Source organism: Macaca thibetana, chromosome 10 (assembly GCF_024542745.1).
Source record: "Macaca thibetana thibetana isolate TM-01 chromosome 10, ASM2454274v1, whole genome shotgun sequence".
Taxonomy (NCBI): domain Eukaryota; kingdom Metazoa; phylum Chordata; class Mammalia; order Primates; family Cercopithecidae; genus Macaca; species Macaca thibetana.
This window is the reverse complement of record NC_065587.1, coordinates 56,312,781-56,335,984: the sequence shown is the minus strand read 5'-3', so window position 1 is coordinate 56,335,984 and position 23,204 is coordinate 56,312,781. Positions and strand designations below refer to the sequence as shown.

The 23,204-nt window shown below is 43.7% G+C and overlaps 1 protein-coding gene across 3 annotated transcripts in view; it reads left to right on the top strand.

Annotated features, from left to right (window-relative positions):
- IFT52 (intraflagellar transport 52) overlaps window positions 1-23,204 on the top strand; it is a 58,775-nt gene that overhangs the window by 6,584 nt on the left and 28,987 nt on the right. For 2 of the 3 annotated variants that reach the window (XM_050806529.1, XM_050806528.1), the window contains 5 exons: window positions 6,501-6,630; window positions 6,924-6,999; window positions 7,733-7,804; window positions 15,826-15,952; window positions 21,443-21,529. In XM_050806529.1, the coding sequence (XP_050662486.1) occupies window positions 6,501-6,630; window positions 6,924-6,999; window positions 7,733-7,804; window positions 15,826-15,952; window positions 21,443-21,529 (492 nt within the window). Of the gene's footprint in view, window positions 1-6,500; window positions 6,631-6,923; window positions 7,000-7,732; window positions 7,805-15,825; window positions 15,953-20,419; window positions 20,544-21,442; window positions 21,530-23,204 lie in introns of those variants that run through there. The other variant, XM_050806531.1, reaches the window with a different exon arrangement.

The following is a 23,204-nucleotide window of genomic DNA, read 5'->3' as shown; positions in this document are numbered from 1 at the left end:
TTCCTCAAAAATTTAAGCATAAAATTGCCATATGATGGCTGTGTGTGATGGCCCATGCTTGTAATCCCAGCACTTTGGGAGGCCGAGGCGTGTGGATCACTTGAGGTCAGGAGTTTGAGACTAGCCTGGCCAACATAGTGAAACCCCGTCTCTACTAAAAATACGAAAATTAGCCAGGCGTGATGGTGTGCACCTGTAATCCCAGCTACTTGGGAGGCTGAGGCAGGAGAATCACGAACCTGGGAGGCAGAGTTGCAGTGAGCAGGGATCGGGTCACTGGACTCCAGCCTGGGCAACAGAGGGAGACTCCATTTCAAAAAAAAAAACAAAAAAAAAAAAGCCTGCCATATGATCTAGCAATTCCACTTCTGGGTATATGCTCAAAAGAATGGAAAACCGGATCTCAAAGAGATAATTGCACACCTATCTTCTTAGCAGCACTATTCACAATAGCCAAAATGTGGAAATAGCCCAAGTATCCATCGGCAGATGAATAGATAAGATATGGTATATACATACAATGGAGTATTATTCAGTCTTAAATAGGAAGATAATTCTGATACATGCTACAACATGAATAAATCTTGAGGACATTATGCCAGATGAAAATAAGGCAGACACTAAAAGACAAATACTGTATGATTTCACTTATGCAAGCATGAGGTATGTAGAGTAGTCGAATTTGTAGAGACAGAAAATAGAAGGGTGGTGATTGCCAAGACCTGGGGGAAGTGGGGAATGGAGAGTTGCTGTTTAATAGGTATAGAGTTGCAGTTTTGCAAGATGAAAGCAGTTCTGCAGATTGGTTGCCCAACTGTGTGAGTATATTTAATACTGCTGGACTAGGCCAGGCACAGTGGCTCACACCTCTAACCCCAGCACTTTGGTAGGCTAAGGCGGGTGGATCACTTGAGGCTAGGAGTTCGAGACCAGCCTGGCCAACATGGTGAAACCCCATCTCTACTAAAAATACAAAAATTAGCCGACGTGGTGGCGCATGCTTGTACTCCCAGTTACTTGGGAGGTGGAGGCGGGAGAATCGCTTGAACATGGGAGGCAGAGGTTGCAGTGAGCCGAGATTGCGCCACTGCACTCCAGCCTGGGCGACAGAGACCCTGTCTGAAAAGAGAAAACAAAAAAAACTGCTGAACTATATACTTCAGAATGGTTAAGATGGTAAATTTAGGAAAAGTTAGGTGTGTTTTTTTTTTTTTTTTTTTTTTTTTTGAGACGGAGTCTCGCTCTGCCGCCCAGGCTGGAGTGCAGTGGCCGGATCTCAGCTCACTGCAAGCTCTGCCTCCCGGGTTCACGCCATTCTCCTGCCTCAGCCTCCCGAGTAGTTGGGACTACAGGCGCCTGCCACCGCGCCCGGCTAGTTTTTTTTTTGTATTTTTTAGTAGAGACGGGGTTTCACCGTGTTAGCCAGGATGGTCTCGATCTCCTGACCTCGTGATCCGCCCGTCTCGGCCTCCCAAAGTGCTGGGATTACAGGCTTGAGCCACCACGCCCGGCCAGGTGTGTTTTTTCACAGTCAATAAAACAAAAATCCCAGAACATAGAAAGAGCCATTTTACAGAGAATGGGAAGTACCTTTGTGCTCAGAGAGAATATGGGGAGTAGGGAGGATGAGGCAGGGCAAGGCCAATGTGGTCCTTAGATTGAGGCCGGCCACGGTCTCCTGCTGTTTCTCTGGGTGGTGCCATGGGGAAGAGGTCCAATGGGGAGCATTTCTAGTGTCCTTTGTTTCTCAATTTGATTGCAAGGCGAACTTCCCCTCTGGGAATGGCATGGAGAGAGACATGATTGTTTGATCAGGTTAATTGACAGAAGGAGTAGGAATTACCATTGGCATTGTGGAAGTAACCAGCAACTCTAACCCACTGAGACCTTGAGGGAAATGTACACACAGAGGGCAGTGGCCTGCAGAGCAACACTCTATTACTTGTTGGGCTTTGGCTCCATCTCCCCATCCACCTAGCGAAGCCAGTGAGAGTTGGCCTGATGTTTGCCAGGAACCAACCAGCCTCGGGAACACAGGGGCATCCAGAGAGAGGGTCAGAACTTGGTGCCTGGGCCTTTTCCCAAGTGGAGATGGGTGCCAGGCCAAGCCTTAGTTTGGGCTTCCAGGGATGGAAGGCTGTTGCATCCAAGAGACACAAGTCCTTCGAGAGGCAAGTTTGATGTAACTTTATCCTAATAAAACGTCCTCTCCCAGACCAGTCCCTGACACCATGCCTTCTCTTTGGAGTTGGAGTGAGGTGGGAAGAAAAGGGAGAAAAGCTATTAGCTTTTTTTTCTAGGAACCAGCATGCCCTTGTGTTACAGTTCTTCCAATAGGCTCATGCTGGTGAGATCACTGCTTTCCTTGTCATAGCTGCTGGCCTCCTAGACTGTTACCCCTGGAGAGCTGTGTGATGCCTTTTTCATGTTGGCTTCCAGAAACTTCTGTGACAGGACAGACATCATATGTCTGATATTTGGTGCTAGTATCAGGCTAGAAACTAGGCTGAACAGTCTTCCCTTATTTCCACCTCAACTGCATTAACGCATCAGACTAGCTTTGTGGTGGTATTCAGTTACGACCAGGTAACCACATGGCTGAGACAAGTATTTTCCAACCCTAACAGACCAGCATCCACCTATATTACCAGTGCCAACTTTGTTACCCTGAATTGAAATGCAAAGATAATCTAAACCACCACCATTAAAAAAGTAAAGCAATACAGCTTCCTAACTTTAATGTACATAAATTAGAGGATGATTTATGAAAGAATATATGTATTTCAAATTGTAAATGTTTAGGCATATATATACTAGGAGAATATACATATTTCAGTTTGTTAATGCTTGGTCATACATACATTAGAACACTTCTTTATGTTTGACATTTTGAAATAAATGTGTAATAAATGTATAGAATTCCCATGAATGGAATGCAGACTGGAGGAAGTGATGTATTGGCAATTCAAATCATGAGCCGTGTTGCTGTCGGTGATGTGATTTTTCCAAAATATTGACTAACTCTTGGTAAAGTTCTATTAATAAAAAGAGTATAATTCTTCTCTCAGTTTACATGGTAGTTGGGTACCTGGGAATTCAGTATATGTTAAATTGTGCAAAAAATACTTTGTGCAGTATTTACGTATAATTTGGGCTGGGCGCAGTAGCTTACTCCTGTAATCCCAGGAGTTTGGGAGGCCGAGGCGGGTGGATCACCTTAGGTCAGGAGTTTGAGATCAACCTGGCCAACATGGTGAAACCTTGTCTCTGCTAAAAATACAAAAATTAGCTGGGTGTGGTGGCAGGCGCCTGTGGTCACAGCTACTCAGGAGGCTGAGGCAGGAGAATCACTTGAACCCAGAAGGTGAAAGTTGCAGTGAGCCGAGATTGAGCCACTGCAGCATGGGTGACAGAGCGAGACATCATCTCAAAAAAAATAAATAAATTGGAGTTAGATTTTAGGCTAAGCTTCATTTGTTTGTTTGCTTTTTCTTTTTTAAACCTATGTGACTATCTGAGAAGATAGTCATGTCTTCTCATGTGAAACAGTTCTTTACTGTGTGGGACTGGTCTGAATATTGCAGGACCTTAACTTCCCTGCCCTTCACCCACTAAAATGTCCTTAAACATTAACATTATGGCATTAATATTATGCCGTATTAATATTAATATTATGGTGATCCATAATACATGCTAGATGATTTAAATGCCTCCACTGAGAGCCACTGGCCTGGATCACCCAGTCTTGATTACATGAAATATCTCACATTTGCTGCCACACTGTAAAACTTAACAGTGTGAATGCATTCTAAGCCAATTTCTAAAATTTAAGTCTGTAAAATTAATCTTTCTTCCTGTTTTTGCGATAAAGAAATAAGAAACCTCCAATTTGTACCAAATATCTGTTCTTTTGTTAGAGGGTCTCACTTACATGCAGAGCTGGAAACTGGGTCATAATTAATTCGTGGAAGCTCCTTCAACTTTTGCCCATCTGTGTTATTGCACACCACGTCCTTCATGTGTCTTTTTCTTCCAATGCCAGATGGCCAATAGGACACAGTAGATACTAATACTTACTGTATACTCATTGCATTTAGGCAACATGGACAAATCCCAGAACCACATAATCATAAATACCAAGTCCCAGTAGAATTTCCCAAGTGAAAGCTATGTTCTGAGAATATATATTGCAAACTAGATCTGGCTTGCTGTTATCAGTCATAGAACATAGCATATATTTACGGCTATCTGGGAAGAGGAGTTTGAGAGGAAATCAAAAGGAAGAAAAAGGAAGATGAATTTAGGGAGAGATTCAGTCTGTTGTTCAGGGTCCAGGATCCATGCAGTTATAACCCATTTGTTTTGTTTTTCTGTTGTTGTTCCAAAAAATATTTACTAAGGATCTGTTATGTACCTAGTTATGTGCCAGGTTCTAGGACTAACGCTAGGGATCAAAGTCAAATAGCACATGAACTCTCCATTCTAGGAACTGATAGTCTAGGGGAAATGAAACAAATGGACCATCTACTGATAATGATCAATGTTCTAAGTTCCACATTTCTACAGAAGCACAGAAAAGAGGCATTGGATTATTGGGCCCAGAGGAAATGGACTTTGAGCTGATTTTTTTTTTTTTTTTTTTTTTTTTTTTTTTAGACAAGAGTTTTGCTCTGTTGCCAGATTGGAGTGCATTGGTGCATTCTCAGCTCATTGCAACCTCCACCTCCCAGGTTCAACTGATTCTCCTGCCTCAGCCTCCTGAGTAGCTGGAATTACAGGCATCTGCCAACACACCTGGCTATTTTTTGTATTTTTAGTAGACACGGGGTTTCACCATGTTGGCCAGGCTGGTCTCGAGCTCCTGACCTCAAGTGATCCACCCACCTCAGCCTCCCAAAGTGTTGGGATTACAGGCGTGAGCCACTGTGCCTCACCTTGATTTTGATTTTGAAATAATTCATTTTTTTATTTTGTTTTGTTTTTTTGTTGTGTTTCATTTTTGAGACGGAATCTTGCTCTTTTGCCCAGGCTGGAATGCAGTGGTGCGATCTCAGCTCACTGCAACCTTCACCACCTGGGTTTAAGCAATTCCCCGCTCTCAGCCTCCTGAGTAGCTGGGACTACAGGTGCATACCACCATGCCTGGCTAAGTTTTGTGTTTTTAGTAGAGATGGGGTTTCACCATGTTGGCCAAGCCGATCTTGAACTCCTAACCTCAGGTGATCTGCCTACTTGGCTTCCAAAGATTCATTTGTTTTGTTTTTGTTTTTGTTTTTGAGACAGAGTCTCACTCTGTTGCCCAGGCTGGAGTGCAGTGGTGCAATCTTGGCTCACTGCAAGCTCCGCCTCCCAGGTTCACGCCATTCTCCTGCTTCAGCCTCCCGAGTAGCTGGGATGACAGGCCCCCACCACCACGCCCAGCTAATTTTTTTTATTTTTATTTTTAATAGAGTCGGGGTTTCACCGTGGTCTCGATCTCCTGACCTCGTGATCTGCCCGCCTCGGCCTCCCAAAGTGTTGGGATTACAGGCATGAGCCACCGTGCCCGGCCAGATTCATTTGTTTTATGCAGTGTGGCGAAGTCAGGGGGAGAGGAAAATTCAGGGAGCATGCAAGAGCAAGAGGGCCTTGCTGTGGCAAAGCTAGTCTGGGCAGTAGTTTCCAAAGTAGGATGCATGTGATCAATCAATGGGGTGCCAGAAGGAAATTACGTTTATTATTCATATTTTCATTACCCTTAAAACATTTTCTTTTTGAGAGTTGTTTTAAATTATAAAGTGCATATTTTGTATAGAGATACATACATATTGGATGTATTTATATACATGTTCAGATTTTTTTCTGCTGGACTGCTTGATGAAGAGAGTTAAGAAACTGTTTGTCTGGACCACCCACCCCAGATTTTCTCAGGCTAGACCAGCAAGATCAACCCTAGATTTTTCTCCCATCCCCAGCTTTGTGAAAACAAGAGAGAGCTTCCAGGAGATAAACAGAAAACATGCATTTCTGTCTATGGTTTAGTTGGTCAATGACCTTGAACAGAATTTCTCCCAGGTGTGGTATGAAATGTGTTCATCCTGATATCCTCTGTGGGCCGTCAAGAGAAGGCATTGTCTAAATTAGTGGTTCTTAACCAGGGGTGATTCTATTTCTTCTTCTCCTGAGGGAATGTGGCAATCTCAAGAGACGTTTTTGGTTAGTAGGTGGAGACCAGGGGTGCCTCTGAATGGAGAACTGAGCGCTTCCTTTAGTTAAGTTTTTCACTTTTGACTTGCTGTCTGATAGCTTTGAAACTGTAAGTTTACTTTGAGTATTTTGGAGCTTTATGCTCAGAGACAAGCTTGGAGATCCTACATAGAGAGTACTTTTTATCTCATATACATTTATATGTAAATGCCTTATAGATTGAAGTATTTATTTTTCATCTAGTTAAGATCTTATGGTATTTCGGGCAAAAGTCTTTTGAGTATATTCATAGATTGCTTTTTTCCTTTGTGTAGTTTGAAATCCTGAAGAAATATCTTGACAGCGGTGGAGATGTCCTTGTGATGCTAGGAGAAGGTGGAGAATCCAGATTTGACACCAATATTAACTTTTTACTGGAAGAATATGGAATCATGGTTAATAATGGTAATTAGTATTATTATTTTCAGTAGAGGCAGTAATTTTCTATCTATTATTTTATATCATAGCCCTCTAGGTCCAGTGGCATAATGGAAAAAGCCCTGGGCTGTGTATGCATGTTTTAATGTTCCATTCTCATCAGCAGTCTGAGCCTCCTAGGTTTGGGCTGCTTCCATTTATAAAGTGAGATGGATTGGAACCAAGTTCCAGGGTGCCTTTCAGGTAAAAATTGGTATGAGTCTATAATATCAAACTTATTTCTAACCTAAAATATACCTCCTTCTGTTTTTCCCTCATAGATGCTGTGGTTAGAAATGTATATCACAAATATTTCCATCCTAAAGAAGCTCTAGTTTCCAGTGGAGTCTTGAACAGGTAAGCATGTTGAAAGCAGAAATATCTTGGCCAGGTGTCGCTGCTCACGCCTGTAATCCCAGCACTTTGGGAAGCCAAGGCTGACGGATCATTTGAGATCAGGAGTTCAAAACTGGCCTGGCCAACATGAAACCCCATCTCCCCATCTAAAAATACAAAAAAATTAGCCAGGCATGGTGGCAGGCACCTGTAATCCCAGCTACTCGGGAGGCTGAGGCAGGAGAATCGCTTGAGCCTGGGAAGCAGAGGTTGTATTGAGCTGAGATTGTGACATTGTACTCTGGCCTGGGTGACAGAGCGAGACTCCGTCTCAAAAAATAAATAAAGCAGAAATATCCTTACACATAACTCTCATTTCTTCTACATAAATCTTCCCTCATCTCTTCTCACACATTCTTTTCACTGCCCCTTCTTCTTTCTTTTTTTATGTTGTTATAATTTATTTTACTATATTACTACTCATTCATCAAATTATTTTTCTTCATCTTTTGAAACTTACTTCACATTCAACTTATTTTTTATTTTTATATATATATGTATGTATTTTTTGAGACAGAGTCTTGCTCTGTTGCTCAGGCTGGAATGCAGTGGTGGGAACACAGTTCACTGCAGCCTTGACCTCCCAGGCTTAAGCAATCCTCCCACCTTAGCCTCATATTTACTGTGCTAATGAATACAGTGTGAAATTCTCAAATTTTTTTTGTTTACTAGATTTTAATTTTTCTTCTTCAAGGGAAATTAGCCGAGCTGCAGGAAAGGCTGTGCCTGGGATCATTGATGAGGAAAGCAGTGGAAACAATGCCCAGTGAGTGTGTTTTCTGATGCCACATGAGGAGGATGTATCATTTTGAAGAGTCTTCTTTTTCAAAATGAAAAGAGCTTTTGTTTCTGGTTACAAAAATAATCCGAATTTGAACAGTTCAAGAGGAAAAAAAGTAGAAGCTCTGCACTGTAAGTCCATGCTCCTCCCCCTGAAGGTAGTCTTAATAATATAGTATTTAGGCCTGGCACGGTGTCTCACGCCTGTAATTCCAGCACTTTGGGAGGCCGAGGCGGGTGAATCACCTAAGGTCAGGAGTTTGAGATGAGCATAACCAACATGGCAAAATCCCATCTCTACTAAAACTACAAAAATTAGCCAGGTGTGGTGGTGTGTGCCTGTAGTCCCAGCTACTCGGGAAGCTGAGACAGGAGAATCATTTGAAACCTGGAGGTGGAGGTTGCAGTGAGCCCAGATTGCACCACTGCACTCCAGCCTCGGCAACAGAGCAATACTCCATATAGTATTTAGATTTCTAGGGTTTTTTTTTCCATTTATAAAGTTATAGGTAAGTACCTCTTCCTTTTTAATGACTGGATTAAATTGGATCTATCCCAGTTTATCTAACCAACTCCCTATTATTGGACATTTAAGTAGTTTATAATGTTTTTCTTTAATAATACCACCTGATGTTTGTCAAACATTGACTGTGTGACAGGCATGTATTACCTCATTTAATCCTTACAACTCTGGAAAGTTAGAGATGAGATACAGAGACATAATTGCCCAAATGCACATGACTACTCTGTGTCAGAACTTAGATGCAACCATAGGCAGTCTATTCTAGAGCCTGCACTCTTAACTTCTGTTCTGTATTATTGTTATAAACAATTTTATAGCCGGGTGTGGTAGCTCACTCCTGTCATCCCAGCACTTTGGGAGGCCAAGGCGAGTGGATCACCTGAGGTCAGGAGTTTGAAACCAGCCTGGCTAACATGGCGAAACCCCGTCTCTACTAAAAATAGAAAATTTAGCTGGGCGTGGTGGTGGGCGCCTATAATCCCAGCTACTTGGGAGGCTGAGGCAGGAGAATCGCTTGAACCTGGGAGGCAGAGGTTGCAGTGAGCTGCCGTCGCACCACTGCACTCTAGCCTGGGGGACAGAGGGAGACTTCATCTTAAAAAAAAAAAAAAGTTGGCCGGGCGCGGTGGCTCACGCCTGTAATCCCAGCACTTTGGGAGGCCGAGGCGGGCGGATCACAAGGTCAGGAGATCGAGACCACGGTGAAACCCCGTCTCTACTAAAAATACAAAAAATTAGCCGGGCGCGGTTGTGGGCGCCTGTAGTCCCAGCTACTCGGGAGGCTGAGGCAGGAGAATGGCGTGAACCCGGGAGGCGGAGTTTGCAGTGAGCCGAGGTCGCGCCACTGCACTCCAGCCTGGGGGACACAGCAAGACTCCGTCTCCAAAAAAAAAAAAAAAAAAAAAAAAAAAAAAAAAAAAAAAAAAAAAAAATTATATTTGTTATTATAAATAATAAAGCACAAAAGAACATCTTTTTTTTTTTTTTTTTGAGACGGAGTCTCACTTTGTCACCCAGGCTGGAGTGCAGTGGCACAATCTCAGCTCACTGCAACCTCCACCTCCCAGGTTCAAGCGATTCTCCCGCCTCAGCCTCCTGTGTAGCTGGGATTACAGGCGTCCACCACCACACCCAGCTAATTTCTGTATTTTTAGTAGAGATGGGGTTTCACCATGTCAGTCAGGCTGGTCTTGAACTCCTGACCTCAGGTAATCCACCTGCCTCAGCCTCCCAAAGTGCTGGGATAAGTGAACATCTTTGTATGTACAGTTTTGTGCACTTGTGGTAGTATTTTTTAGGGTAAATTTCTCAGCATTGAAATTTCTGGGTCAGAGGTCTTCCAACAGATGGGTTACCAAATGTAGTGTATTACCAGATGTCTCTCAGGGAGGTGGTACCACTTACAGTCCCTATGAGCACACCCCTTTTTCCTCTCTTGCTAGCACGGAGTATTCTAGTAAACATGGTATCTGTTTCTTTAAATTTGCATTTTTAAAAATTATTAGTGCATAGGATGACCTTTAAAGTCTACTGGCTGATTGTATTTCTTCTGTGAATTTCATGTTCACTGCTTTTTGGCCATTTTTCTATTGATGATTTGTCTTTTTGCATTCATTTATAATGCCTCCATACTTTGAAATATTTTACCCAATAAAAATTGACATTTTTATGTAATTAAAGCATGTTACAAAGTTTTAGTAGTGAAAATAATGTGGTCCGGTTACTGTGGCTCATCCCTGTAATCCCAATACTTTGGGAGGCTGAGGCAGGCAGATCACTTGAGCTCAGGAGTTCAAGACCAGCTTGGGCAACATGGCAAAACCCTGGCTTTACAAAGAAATACAAAAATTTAGCCGGGCATTGGTGGCTCACACCTGTATTCCCAGCTACACGGGAGACTGAGGCTGGAGAATTGCTTGAACCCGAGAAGCAGAGGTGGCAGTGAGCTGAGATCGTGCCACTGCACTCCAGCCTGGGTGACAGATGAGACCCTGTCTCAAAAAATATGTAAATAAAATGAAATTAAAAAATAAAATAATGTGATTGGCTGTGTGCAGTGGCTCACACCTATAATCCCAGCACTTTGGGAGGTCGAGATGGGCCGATGGGTTGAGGCCAAGAGTTCAAGACCAGTCTGGGCAACATAGTGGGACCCTGTCTCTACAAAAAAAAAAAAAAAAAAAAACTTTAAAGATGAGCCATATGTGGTGGCACAAACCCATAGTCCCAGCTAACTCTAGAGGCAGAGGCAAGAGGATTGCTTGAACCCAGAAGGTCGAGGCTGCAGTGAATCATGATCATGCCACTATACTGCAGCCTGGGTGACAGAGCACGACTGTCTCAAAAAATAAATAAATAAATAAATAAATAAATAAATAAATAAATAAATAAAATGTGGTCATAGTCCAGAAATAGTTAAAAGAAAATAAATAATACAGATTAAAATTAGACCAAAAACATATATGGAGGGTGGGGGTTATTTGTGTATAGTAAAAGTGGCATTTCAAATATTAGAAATGGATGGCATAATTCTGGGTAACCATTTGGAGAAATAGTTTCATTTTCATACTGCACCCCAAAATGTATTCTGGATAGGCTAAAATTTTTAATATTAAAAATGAAAGCATATGCCGGCCGCGGTGGCTCATGCCTGTAATCCCAGCACTTTGGGAGGCTGAGGCAGATGGATCATGAGGTCAGGAGTTCAAGACCTGCCTGGCCAATATGGTGAAACCCTGTCTGTACTAAAAATACAAAAATTAGGCCGGGTGCAGTGGTTCACGCCTGTAAGCCCAACACTTTGGGAGGCTGAGGTGGGCAGATCACCTGAGATCAGGCGTTTGAGACCAGCCTGACCAACATGGTGAAACCCCATCTCTATAAAAATACAAAATTAGCCAGGGATGGTGGCAGGCACCTGTAATCTCAGCTACTCAGGAAGCTGAGACAGGAGAATCACTTGAACCCGGGAGGTGGAAGTTGCATTGAGCCAAGATCATGCCATTGCACTCTGGCCTGGGCAACAGGAGCGAAACTCTGTCTCAAAAAAAAAAAAAAAAAAAAATTAGCCTGGTGTGGTGGTGCACGCCTGTAATCCCAGCTACTCAGGAGGCTGAGGCAGGAGAATTGCTTGAACCCAGGAGGCAGAGGTTGCCGTGAGCCGAGATCGCACCACTGCGCTCCAGCCTGGGCAACAGAGCAAGACTCCATCTCGAAAAAATAAAATAAAAATTAAATTAAATTTAATTTAATTTAAAAAGAAAGCATAGAAGTACTTAAAGAAACCCAGGTACGATGGCTCACGCATGTAATCCCAGCACTTTGGGAGACTGAGACAGGCAGATCACCTGAGGTTAAGAGTTCAAGACGAGCCTGGCCAACCCCCATCTCTACTAAAAAATACAAAACTTAGCCAAATGTGGTGGTACAAACCTGTAATCCCAGCTACTCGGGAGGCTGAGGCAGGAGAATTGCTTGAACCCGGGAGGCGGAGGTTGCAATGAGCTGAGATCGCACCACTGCACTTAAGCCTGGGTGACAGAGCGAGACAACCAACTCAGAAAAAAAAAAAAAAAGTACTTAAAAAAAGTAGGTGAATATTTTAAATTCTTGAAGTAGGGAAGACCTTTCTTAGTAGAAACCAAAGTCAAGTCATAAGGGGGAATATGTGTAGCAATATAATTCATAGTTAATATTTTTGACTGTCAAGAATCAATCTAGGCTGGGTGCAGTGGCTCATACCTGTAATCCCAGCACTTTGGGAGGCTGAGGCGGGAGAATCACGAGGTCAGGAGTTAGAGACCAGCCTGGCTAGCATGGTGAAACCCCGTCTCAAAACAAAACAAAACAAAAACAAAAAACAAAATTAGCTGGGCGTGATGGCGAGCACCTTTAGTCCCAGCTACTTGGGAGGCTGAGGCAAGAGAATGGTGTGAACCCGGGAGGCGGAGCTTGCAGTGAGCCAAGATCGCGCCACTGCACTCCAGCCTGGGCGACAGAGTAAGACTCCATCTCAAAAAAAAAAAAAAAAAAGGCCGGGCGCGGTGGCTCAAGCCTGTAATCCCAGCACTTTGGGAGGCCGAGACGGGCGGATCATGAGGTCAGGAGATCGAGACCATCCTGGCTAACACGGTGAAACCCCGTCTCTACTAAAAAATACAAAAAACTAGCCGGGCGAGGTGGCGGGTGCCTGTAGTCCCAGCTACTCGGGAGGCTGAGGCAGGAGAATGGTGTAAACCCGGGAGGCGTAGCTTGCAGTGAGCTGAGCGACAGAGCGAGACTCCGTCTCAAAAAAAAAAAAAAAAAAAAAAAGGAATCAATCTAATTATTTCACTTTGTATCAGCTCATCCAATTGGTATAGGTAAAAAAAACACTTTTAGTATCAGCTCTCATCCAATTTTGGTAGGCCGAGGTAAAAAAAACTGTAGACTTGGAGTTAGAAGGAATTATTAGAAGTTCCTGATTCCCTCTCTTACTTGCCAAGGGTGACCCAAGGCATAGTAACTGTTAGTGTCTGTTTCCCTATCTGTGTAATGGGGACAATGTTAACATTACAAAATCGTTGGAAAATTTCAGTGAGGTGATATTTGTGAAAGTGCTTTGTAAAGTTTAAAGCATAGTACCCTACCTGTTGTTGCATATGACTTTGTAATTAATTATAGTGAAGGGAATATGTCTGGTTGTTCCTTTCCTGGATTATCCAGGAAACACAGCTTCCTGGTAGGCTTTGAGAGATGGACTAGTCCTCCATCGTGCTTTGAAGTATCTTTGCCTGTTGGAGTCTCAGATTCTCCTTTATCCTTATTTCCTGTTATGTCCCTTCTCCCTTCTTTCACTCTGCTGTAGCCATACTGACTTTGTTTTCAATCCTTAAATAAGCGAAGCTCGTACTCATCTTAGGGACTTTACACAAGCTAGTCCCTCTTTTAGGAAAACTCTTTCTGAAACTTTTCACTGAGCTAATCTTACTCATTCACATGTGGTTTGGAAAGTTCTGTTTGGGGAATGGGTGTTTAAGTTTATACTAAGTCTTATCAAAATGTCAGTCTCATTGATTTCTTTTTTTTCTTTCTTTCTTCTTTTTTTGGAGACAGAGTTTCACCCAGGCTGGAGTGCAATGGCACCATCTCATCTCACTGCAACCTCTGCTTCCTGGGTTCAAGCAATTCCCTTGACTCCTGAGTAGCTGGGATTACAGATGCCTGTCACCACACCTGGTTAACTTTTGTATTTTGAGTACAGACAGAACTTCACCATGTTGGCCAGGCTGATCTTGAACTCCTAACCTCAGGTGATCCATCTGCCTCAACCTCCCAAAGTGCTGAGATTACAGGTGTGAGCCACTGTGCCTGGCCTAGTCTCATTGATTTTTTTAGTAGTAATTAAAGAAATAGAGGAGTGTAAATAATAGCAGATAGGCCAGGCACAGTGGCTCACACTTGCAGTTTGGGAGGCTGAGGCAGGTGGATCACCTGAGGTCAGGAGTTTGAAACCAGCCTGACCAACGTGGTGAAACCCCATCTCTACTATAAATACAAAAATTAGCTGAGCGTGGCGGTGCGCGCCTGTAATCTCAGCTACTTGGGAGGCTGAGGGATGGGAATTGCCTGAACCCAGGAGGCAGAGGTTTCTGTAAGCTGAGATTGCGCCATTGCACTCTAGCCTGGGCGACAAGAGCAAAATTCCATCTCAAAATAATAATAACAATAATAATAGCAGATAGTTTTTATCTTACTTCTCAAGTGTCCATTCTCCCTTATGCCTTGAGAATCACTTTCCATTTATTGCATTTGGGGAAAGTGTTGGGGATAGATGTGTGTTGACCTCCATATGACTATTTCTCCCCCCTCCCTTTTCTTTCTCCATGGACAACTGCTTGTTTTCTTCTACTTCTGGCCCAGAGATCGTGGGCTGTAATCCACCTTGCTGGGATACTGCTGAAGTAAGGGTAGAAGGCGGAGTTTGGAGAATGTGGGCCAGGTACCACTTCTCTTTCATGGTATGATAACAAAGTCATAGGGTAGATGAGACTTTACTGAAGGAATGGGGAAGATTAACGCTGGAGGCAGACTGGGCCCAGTGGTTTACGCTTATAATTCCAGCACTTTGGTAGGTCAAAGTGGGCAGATTGCCTGAGCTCAGGAGTTCAAGACCAGCCTGGGCAACATGGCGAAACCCTGTTTCTACAAAAAATAGAAAAATTAGTTGGTGTAGTGGCATGCACCTGTGGTCCCAGCTACTCAGGGCGCTAAGGCAAGAGAATCGCTTGAGCCCGGGAGATTGAGGCTGCAGTGAGCCATGTTCATGCCACTGCACTCTAGCCTGGGCAACAAAGTGAGATAAAAAAACAAAATAAAACAATCAAACAAAATCACTGGAGGGAAATAATTTTAAACTTAAGCTGAAAAGAATTTTTGTGGTCTAAAGAAAAAGGGAAATTAAAATCTCTATGAGGTACTCCTCATGGGTGCTTCCATGTTTCTAACCTTATGCTCTGGTCTTGAGATCTCTGTTTCTCTCCATTCTGAGAGCACTTCCTTCAAGCTTTGCGGAGCTCCATCTTTCAGTAAAACCCTAGCCCCTCCTGCATGGGTTGGCCTTACCCCAGGATCTGCACCGCGCCTTTGCTCCTCTATCCCACACCCTCTCCAGGAGTACATCGCCCCAGGTCAGACCAATTCACTCTAGATAATCTAAGACAAGTCTTTGTTAGGACAGTGGAGAGTAGAAGGGACTGCAAAGCAGATCTGTGTAGAAGTGTCCATCGTAGCGTATATTTATGCCTCTGTCCATGTGACATTCAACTGGTAACATGCCCTTCCAGTGACAGACATTCATTCTTAGATATAGCACCAGCCAAACCCAAGGAAGAAGAATGTATTTACCACTAAGATGTTATTATGCAGAGCAGCTGGAGTTTAGTTCTTGGATGAGGCCCCATCCTTTTCCTCCTTCCTCCATCAGGGGCTAGTTTAGTTCTCCCAGTAACAGTCATTTCCACTTTCCTATGAATTTACTTTCATGTTTGTTAAAATGCTTTATTAAATGTGTAGCTAGAGTTGTCCCAGTTTTTAAGTTAACAAACCAAAGCTTAGAAAAAATTTTGTTTGATAATGAATCAAAGAGTGTTACTCGGCTGAGCGCAGTGGCACACACCTGTAATCCCAGCAGTTTGGGAGGCCGAGGCAGGCATATCACTTGAGGTCAGGAGTTCAAGACCAGCCTGGCCAACATGGTAAAACTCTGGCTCTACTAAAAATACAAAAAGTAGCTGGGTGTGATAGCAGGCGCTGAGGCTGGAGAACAACTTAAACCTGGGAGGCGGAGGCTGCAGTGAGCCAAGATCACACCACTGCACTGCAGCCTGGGTGACAGAGTGAGACTGTTTCAAAAAAGCGTGTTACTGAAGAAACATTGAGATTATTTTCAGAATTTTTGTATTCATATTTTTAAAATTTGAATGTGTTTCTTTAATTTCTTACAGGGCTCTCACCTTTGTGTATCCTTTTGGTGCCACATTGAGTGTCATGAAACCAGCAGTGGCTGTTCTGTCTACAGGTTCTGTCTGCTTCCCACTTAACAGACCCATTCTGGCTTTCTATCACTCAAAGGTACAGCCTTTCTTAAATGTGGTTATAGATATTATTTTTATTGTTGAAATAAAAACTACCTGACCATTTCCAGAAGGCTTTTATATATTTTCTCATTGGTCATCCTGCCAGTCCTGCAAAGGAGTATCTCAGCTATATACATTTTGCTTATGGGGAAACAGTGGATTGTCCAGTAATTGATGAAGTTAAGGCCTAAACCTAGCTCTTTTTTTTTTTTTTTTTTTTTTTTTTTTGAGACGGAGTCTCACTGTCACCCAGGCTGGAGTGCAGGGGTGCGATCTTGGCTCACTGCAAGCTCCGCCTCCCGGGCTCACGCCATTCTCCTGCCTCAGCCTCCCGAGTAGCGGGGACTACAGGCGCCCGCCACCACGCCCGGCTAATTTTTTATTTTGTATTTTTAGTAGAGACGGGGTTTCACCATGTTAGCCAGGATGGTCTCGATTTCCTGACCTTGTGAACCGCCCGCCTCGTTATTATTCTTAACCCAAAGCTTTTCCACTATAGCATGAGGCTACCTGTATTATAACTTTTAAAATAACTTTTTTTTTTTTTCCAATCCCATGGCAGCATATTGATTAAAGTAACTTTTAATCCTGTCTGTGACTATGGGCTGTACCCTCAGTGTAAAGAGAATACATTCAGGAACAGATGGAGTTAACATATTACACAAAATAGCACAGAATTATGTTGATGTTATTTTAGTTTATCCTAAGAAAATATATCAGAAAACTATTTTTCCAGTTATTATCCTAGAGACCCCATAAAAATGTGGGTGCAGCTAGTCCCAGGCAGTGACCCAACATCCCATTGCCTTTCTTTTTCTTTCTTTCTTTTTTTGTGAGATGGAGTCTCACTCTGCTGTGCAGGCTGGAGTGCAGTGGCGTGATCTCGGCTCACTGCAACCTCCACCTCCCAGGTTCAAGCAATTCTCCTGCCTCAGCCTCCCGAGTAGCTGGGATTACAGGTGTCTGCCACCATGCATGCCTAATTTTTGTATTTTGGGAAGAGATGGGGTTTCACTATGGTGGCCAGGCTAATCTCGAACTCCTGACCTCAAGTGATCTGCCCACCTCGGCCTCTCAAAGTGCTGGGATTACAGGCACGAGCTCTGTTGCCCAGGCTGGAGTAGAATGGTGCAATCTTGGCTCACTGCAATCTCTGCCTCCCGGGTTCAAGCGAGTCTCCCACCTCAGCCTCCCGATTAGCTATACCACCACACCCTGTTAGTTTTTGTATTTTTAGTAGAGATGGGGATTTACCGTGTTGCCCAGGCTGGTCTTGAACTTCTGAGTCAGGCAGTCTGCCCGCCTTGGCCTTCCAAAGTGCTAGGATTACGGGCATGAGCCACTGTGCCCAGCCCCCACTGAGTTTTAATTCACATTTTGCTGAATTTACCTTCATCTGTCCCCTAAGACAGAATTCACCAGCTGATCTTCTAATTTTTTCCTAGGGAACTCGATGTCTGTAGCTTTTAACAATCCTATTTTTTTGTGTGGTACCTAGGAATTACCTTTCCCTCCTTATTTAAAAGCTCCTGGGCTGGGCGTAGTGGCTCACGCCTGTAATCCCAGCACTTTGGGAGGCCAAGGCGGGTGGATCACAAGGTCAGGAGATGAAGACCATCCTGGCCAACATGGTGAAACCCCCTCTCTACTAAAAGTACAAAAATTAGCTGGGTGTGGTGGCATGTGCCTGTAATCCCAGCTACTCAGGAGGCTGAGGCACGAGAATTGCTTGAACCCAGGAGGTTGCAGTGAGCTGAGATCATGCCACTGCACTCCAGCCTGGAAACAGTGAGACTCCGTCTTAAAGAAAAAAAAAAAATTGAAAAATTAGCCACGCGTGGTGGCAGACTATGTAGCATTTGCTTTTAATGTGGTACAAGTCAGAGTTTTTTAAACCAATTTTTAAAAAATGTATGGAATGTGTGTATTTATATCTCTTGACATCTCTGGCTTAGTGTAATTCTTTTCCTGGGGAAATTATAACTATGCCTGTTCCCTGTATGTGATGTAGCTAGAAAAACCGATTTCATTTTGTAGTTTTACTATTGAACTGGTTTTCTCATTACAAAAGTAGTATGTGCTCATTGTTGGGCTGGGTGTGGTGGCTCACAACTGTAATCCCAGTACTTTGGGAGGTCAAGGCGGGCGAATCACTTGAGGTCAGGAGTTCGAGACTAGCCTAGCCAACATAGTGAAACCCTGTCTCTACTAAAAATACAAAAATATTAGCCCAGCATGATGGTGAGTGCCTGTAATCCCAGCTACTCCAGAGACTGAGGCAAGAGAATCGCTTGAACCCTGAAAGCAGAGGTTGCAGTGAGCCAAGATCATACCACTGCACTCTAGCCTGGGCAGTGGAGCAAGACAAGCCTGGGCAGTAGAGCAAGACACTGTCGCCAAAAAAAAAAAAAAGTAATATTGTAGAAATGTTACAATAATTGTAGAAAAATTGAACAATACAGAGATAAAGCAGAAGAAAAAAATTCCCCCATTGCACTACTCCAAGACTCTAAGACAGCCCAGGTTGACATATTCTTCACTCTCTCCCACTTTTGCTTTGCCTTATTTTTATTTATTTGCCTCACAAGCTTTAAAGTAGGATAGCTATATAATTTATGCTATAGGTCAACCGTGGTGGCTCATGCCTATAATCTTAGCACTTTGAGAGGTTAAGAAGGTAGGATCACTTGTGGCCAGGAGTTTGAGACCAGCCTTGGCAACATAACAAGACCTGTCTCTACAAAAAAGTTAGCTGAGTGTGGTGGTGTGCTCCTGTAGTCCTGGCTACTTGGGAGGCTGAAGCAGGAGGCTCACTTGAACCCAGGAGTTCGAGGCTACAGTGAGCCATGATTGTGCCACTGCACTCCACCCTGGGAGACAGAGTGAAACCCTGTCTCTAAAAATGGAAAAAAAAAATTATACTTTTTTTTTTAACCCAATGATTTGTTGGAAGCATTTTCCCATGTTACTGAAAACCCTTTATAATATGAAATTTAACTGCCGAAGAAGGTTCCATCATTCTGAATTACTTTTTTGTGAACATTTGGATTTATTTCTAATTTTTTATGACTTTAACTACACAACTGTGCATAGAATTTTTTATGTTTCAGACTGCTTTTGTTGCATATGTTAATAGTTTCAACAACAATGTGTGAAAGAACTTATTTCACTAAAATTTGACCAGCACTGTTTATATCATTTTTTCATATTTATTTATCCGATAGGCAAAAGTACTTTGTTTTTATTTGTTAAAAATTACAAGTATTGAAAATCTTTCTTATTAACCGTTGTTGTTTTATGACTCATGCTTGTGCCTTAGTTTTCTTTTTTTTTTTTTTTTGTGACAGAGTCTCACTCTGTCGCCCAGGCTAGGGTGCAGTGGTGCGATTTTGGTTCACTGCAACCTCCACTTCCCAGATTCAAGTGATTCTCGTGCCTCAGCTTCCTGAGTAGTTGAGATTACAGGCATGCACCACCATGCCTGGCTAATTTTTGTATTTTTAGTAGAGACGGGGTTTCGCCATCTTGGCCAGGCTGGTCTCGAACTCCTGACCTCAAGTGATCCACCTGCCTCGCTCTCCTAAAGTGCTGGGATTACAGGTGTGAGCCACTGCGCCCAGCCTTGCCTTAGCTTTCTTTGAGACTGAATCTTACTCTGTTGCCCAGGCTGGAGTGCAGTGGCACGATCTCAGTTCACTGCAACCTCACCTCCCCGGTTCAAGCAATCATCCCGCCACAGCCTCCCAAGTAGCTGTGGGAGTACAGGCGCATGCCACCACCCCCAACTAATTTTTGTAGTATTTCTTTTTTTTTTTTTTTTTTTTTTTTTGAGACGGAGTCTCGCTCTGTCACCCAGGCTGGAGTGCAGTGGCCAGATCTCAGCTCACTGCAAGCTACGCCTCCCGGGTTTACGCCATTCTCCTGTCTCAGCCTCCCGAGTAGCTGGAACTACAGGCGCCCGCCACCTCGCCCGGCTAGTTTTTTTTTTTTTGTATTTTTTTAGTAGAAACGGGGTTTCACCGTGTTAGCCAGGATGGTCTCGATCTCCTGACCTCGTGATCCGCCCGTCTCGGCCTCCCAAAGTGCTGGGATTACAGGCTTGAGCCACCACGCCCGGCCAATTTTTGTATTTCTAGTAGAGACAGGGTTTTGCCTCCCATGTTGGCTAGGCTGGTCTCAGATTACTGATCTCGGAGCGATCAGCCCACCTCGGCCTCCCAAAGTGCTGGGATTATAGGTGTGAGCCACTGTGCCCGGCCTGCCTTAGCTTTCTATTTGGATCTTACTTAAATATTTTTTTTTTTTTTTGGTACCCATAGGTATCTTTAACTGTACAGACTGTCTTTGAGTTTATCTTTTTTTCCCTTTAAAATTATGATCTTCATTTATAAGATAAATAACAGTGGGAAAATGCTGTAGAACCAATTTAATTTTTTTTTTTTTTTTTTTTTTTAATTTTTAGAGACAGGGACTCGCTCTGTTTCCCAGGCTGGAGTGCAGTGGTGCAGTCATAGCTCATTGTAACCTCGAGCTCCTGGGCTCAAGTGATTCTTCTGCCCCAGCTTCCCAAGTAGCTAGGACTACAGGTATGCCTCACCACACCCAACTAATGTAGAATTAATTTATGTTAGTTTTTGTTGAAAGCCAAATAGAAAAATACAGAAATATCTAAAATGAAAGGGAGGTTAAAGCGTAGTAGTTATTATAGTTGGTATTTCTTTTTTTTTTTTTTTTTTTTTGAGATGGAGTCTGACTCTGTCGCCCAGGCTGAAGTGCCGTGGTGTGATCTCAGCTCACTGCAACCTCCGCCTCGCAGGTTCAAGTGATTTTCCTGCCTCAGCCTCCTGAGTAGCTGGGACTACAGGCACATGCCACCACACCTGGCTGATTTTTTTTTTTATTTTTAGTAGAGATGGGGGTTTCACCATGTTGGCCAGGCTGATTTCGAACTCCTGACCTCAGATGATCTGCCCACCTCGTCCTCCCAAAGTGCTGGGATTACAGGCTGAGCCACTGCGCCTGGCCTATAGTTGGTATTTCTAAACTTTAAAATCTGGGCGTGGGCTGGGCCTGGTGGCTCACGCCTGTAATCCCAGCACTTTGGGAGGCCGAGGCGGGCAGATCACGAGGTCAGGAGATCGAGACCATCCTGGCTAACACGGTGAAACCCCGTCTCTACTAAAAATACAAAAATTAGCCGGGCGTGGTGGTGGGCGCCTGTAGTCCCAGCTACACGGGAGGCTGAGGCAGGAGAATGGCATAAACCCGGGAGGCGGAGCTTGCAGTGAGTGGAGATTGCACCACTGCATTCCAGCCTGGCCGACAGAACGAGACTCCATCTCAAAAAAAAAAAAATCTGGGTGTGAATTGGCACTCTTCAGTATATAAGACAGTTGCTAGCGTGATTCTGATAAGTGTCTGGGGACTAGGATACATGAGATGCATCTTGGGATTTGAGTATCTGACCCTGCTTTGTCATCAATAGAACCAAGGTGGGAAGCTGGCAGTGCTTGGTTCATGTCACATGTTCAGTGATCAATATTTGGACAAAGAAGAAAACAGCAAAATCATGGTAAGCTATTTGTTTCATCACATGAATGTACAATGTGTAAGTATTATTTTCATGTCATTTTTTTTTTTTTTTTTTTTTTTTTTTTTGAGACGGAGTCTCGCTCTGTCGCCCAGGCTGGAGTGCAGTGGCGCGATCTCGGCTCACTGCAAGCTCCGCCTCCCGGGTTCACGCCATTCTCCTGCCTCAGCCTCCTGAGTAGCTGGGACTACAGGCGCCCACAACCGCGCCCGGCTAATTTTTTGTATTTTTAGTAGAGATGGGGTTTCACCGTGGTCTCGATCTCCTGACCTTGTGATCCGCCCGCCTCGGCCTCCCAAAGTGCTGGGATTACAGGCGTGAGCCACTGCGCCCGGCCTATTTTCATGTCATTTTAAAAAATACTGGTAAGTTTATTTGCTCATTTAAAACCAGCTACTCAGAACCCAGTCTGTGCCAGGCACTGAGAATACAAAGTTGAGTCAGGCATAGTCCCTGCTTTGGAAAAGTTTGTAATACATTGAGAGAGAGAGAGACAAATTAGAAAACCCAGAAGGGTGTTTCTGAGCATGTCAGGTGGGGTGGGAGCTGAGCCTGGAGAAGCAGAGAGGAACAAGCTCAACAGCAGTATCACGTGTGAGACCAAGGAGCTCGAACTTGATGCTGAAAGCCACAGGGAGCCCTTGGGTTTTCAGCAGCCTTGGGCATAGCCAGGTCTGTGTTTCTTCTTTTTGTTGTTGTTATTGTTTATGAAAGAACTTCTGGAATGTTTTGGAAAGATTTTTCTGTCAGTTGTGTGGAAGGTGGAAAGGAGGAGGCAGCCTAGAGCCAGTTAGGAAGGCGGTGGTGTCACCAGGCAAGGAAGAATAGGGACCTGAGTATCGGCAGTGAAGGTGTGCGTGGAGAGGAGGGGCCGGTGGCATGGAATGGGAATTAGGAAGGGTTCTGTAGAGGACCACTCACTGACTGATGTGGCAAATAAAGACATTGCAATTTTATCAAAAAAACACCCAGGGAACATGTCTTATGGAGGATGGCAGAGTGGGGAAGCACATGTCTGTACAGCACGTGTCAGAGCTGTCCATTGGTGATTCCAGTGAGAGAAAGAAACGCCCGCCAAACTTTTTCCTTCATAAAATAGATTACTTCAGCCTTATAATTGTTATATTGGGAGATTGATTAAGACCTTATTTCTGTGGAATTTACATGAAGTTTCAGCGTCTCTAGATACATTATGGGAGATCTAGATATTCTACTTTTTTTTTTTTGACATGGAGTCTCTCTCTGTTGCCCAGGCTGGAGTGCAATGGCACCATCTTGGCTCACTGCCACCTCCACTTCGCTGGTTCAAGCGATTCTCCTGCCTCAGCCTCCTGAGTAGCTGGGATTACAGGCGTGCGCCACCACATCAGGCTAATTTTTGTATTTTTAATAAAGACAGGGTTTCACCATGTTGGCCAGGCTGGTCTGGAACTCCTGACTTCAGGTGATCCATCCGCCTCAGCCTCCCAAAATGCTGAGATTACAGACATGAGCCACCATGCCCGGCCTAGGTATTCTACTTTTCAAAAGTTTTAATTTCAGACTGTCATCACAGTAAACAGGGATAAATTCAGGATTGTGAACAAATGTTAATAAATTTTAGCTTGTGGCTAGAGGTTAGAGTGCTTAAAGATAAATTATAAATTTCTGATAATAA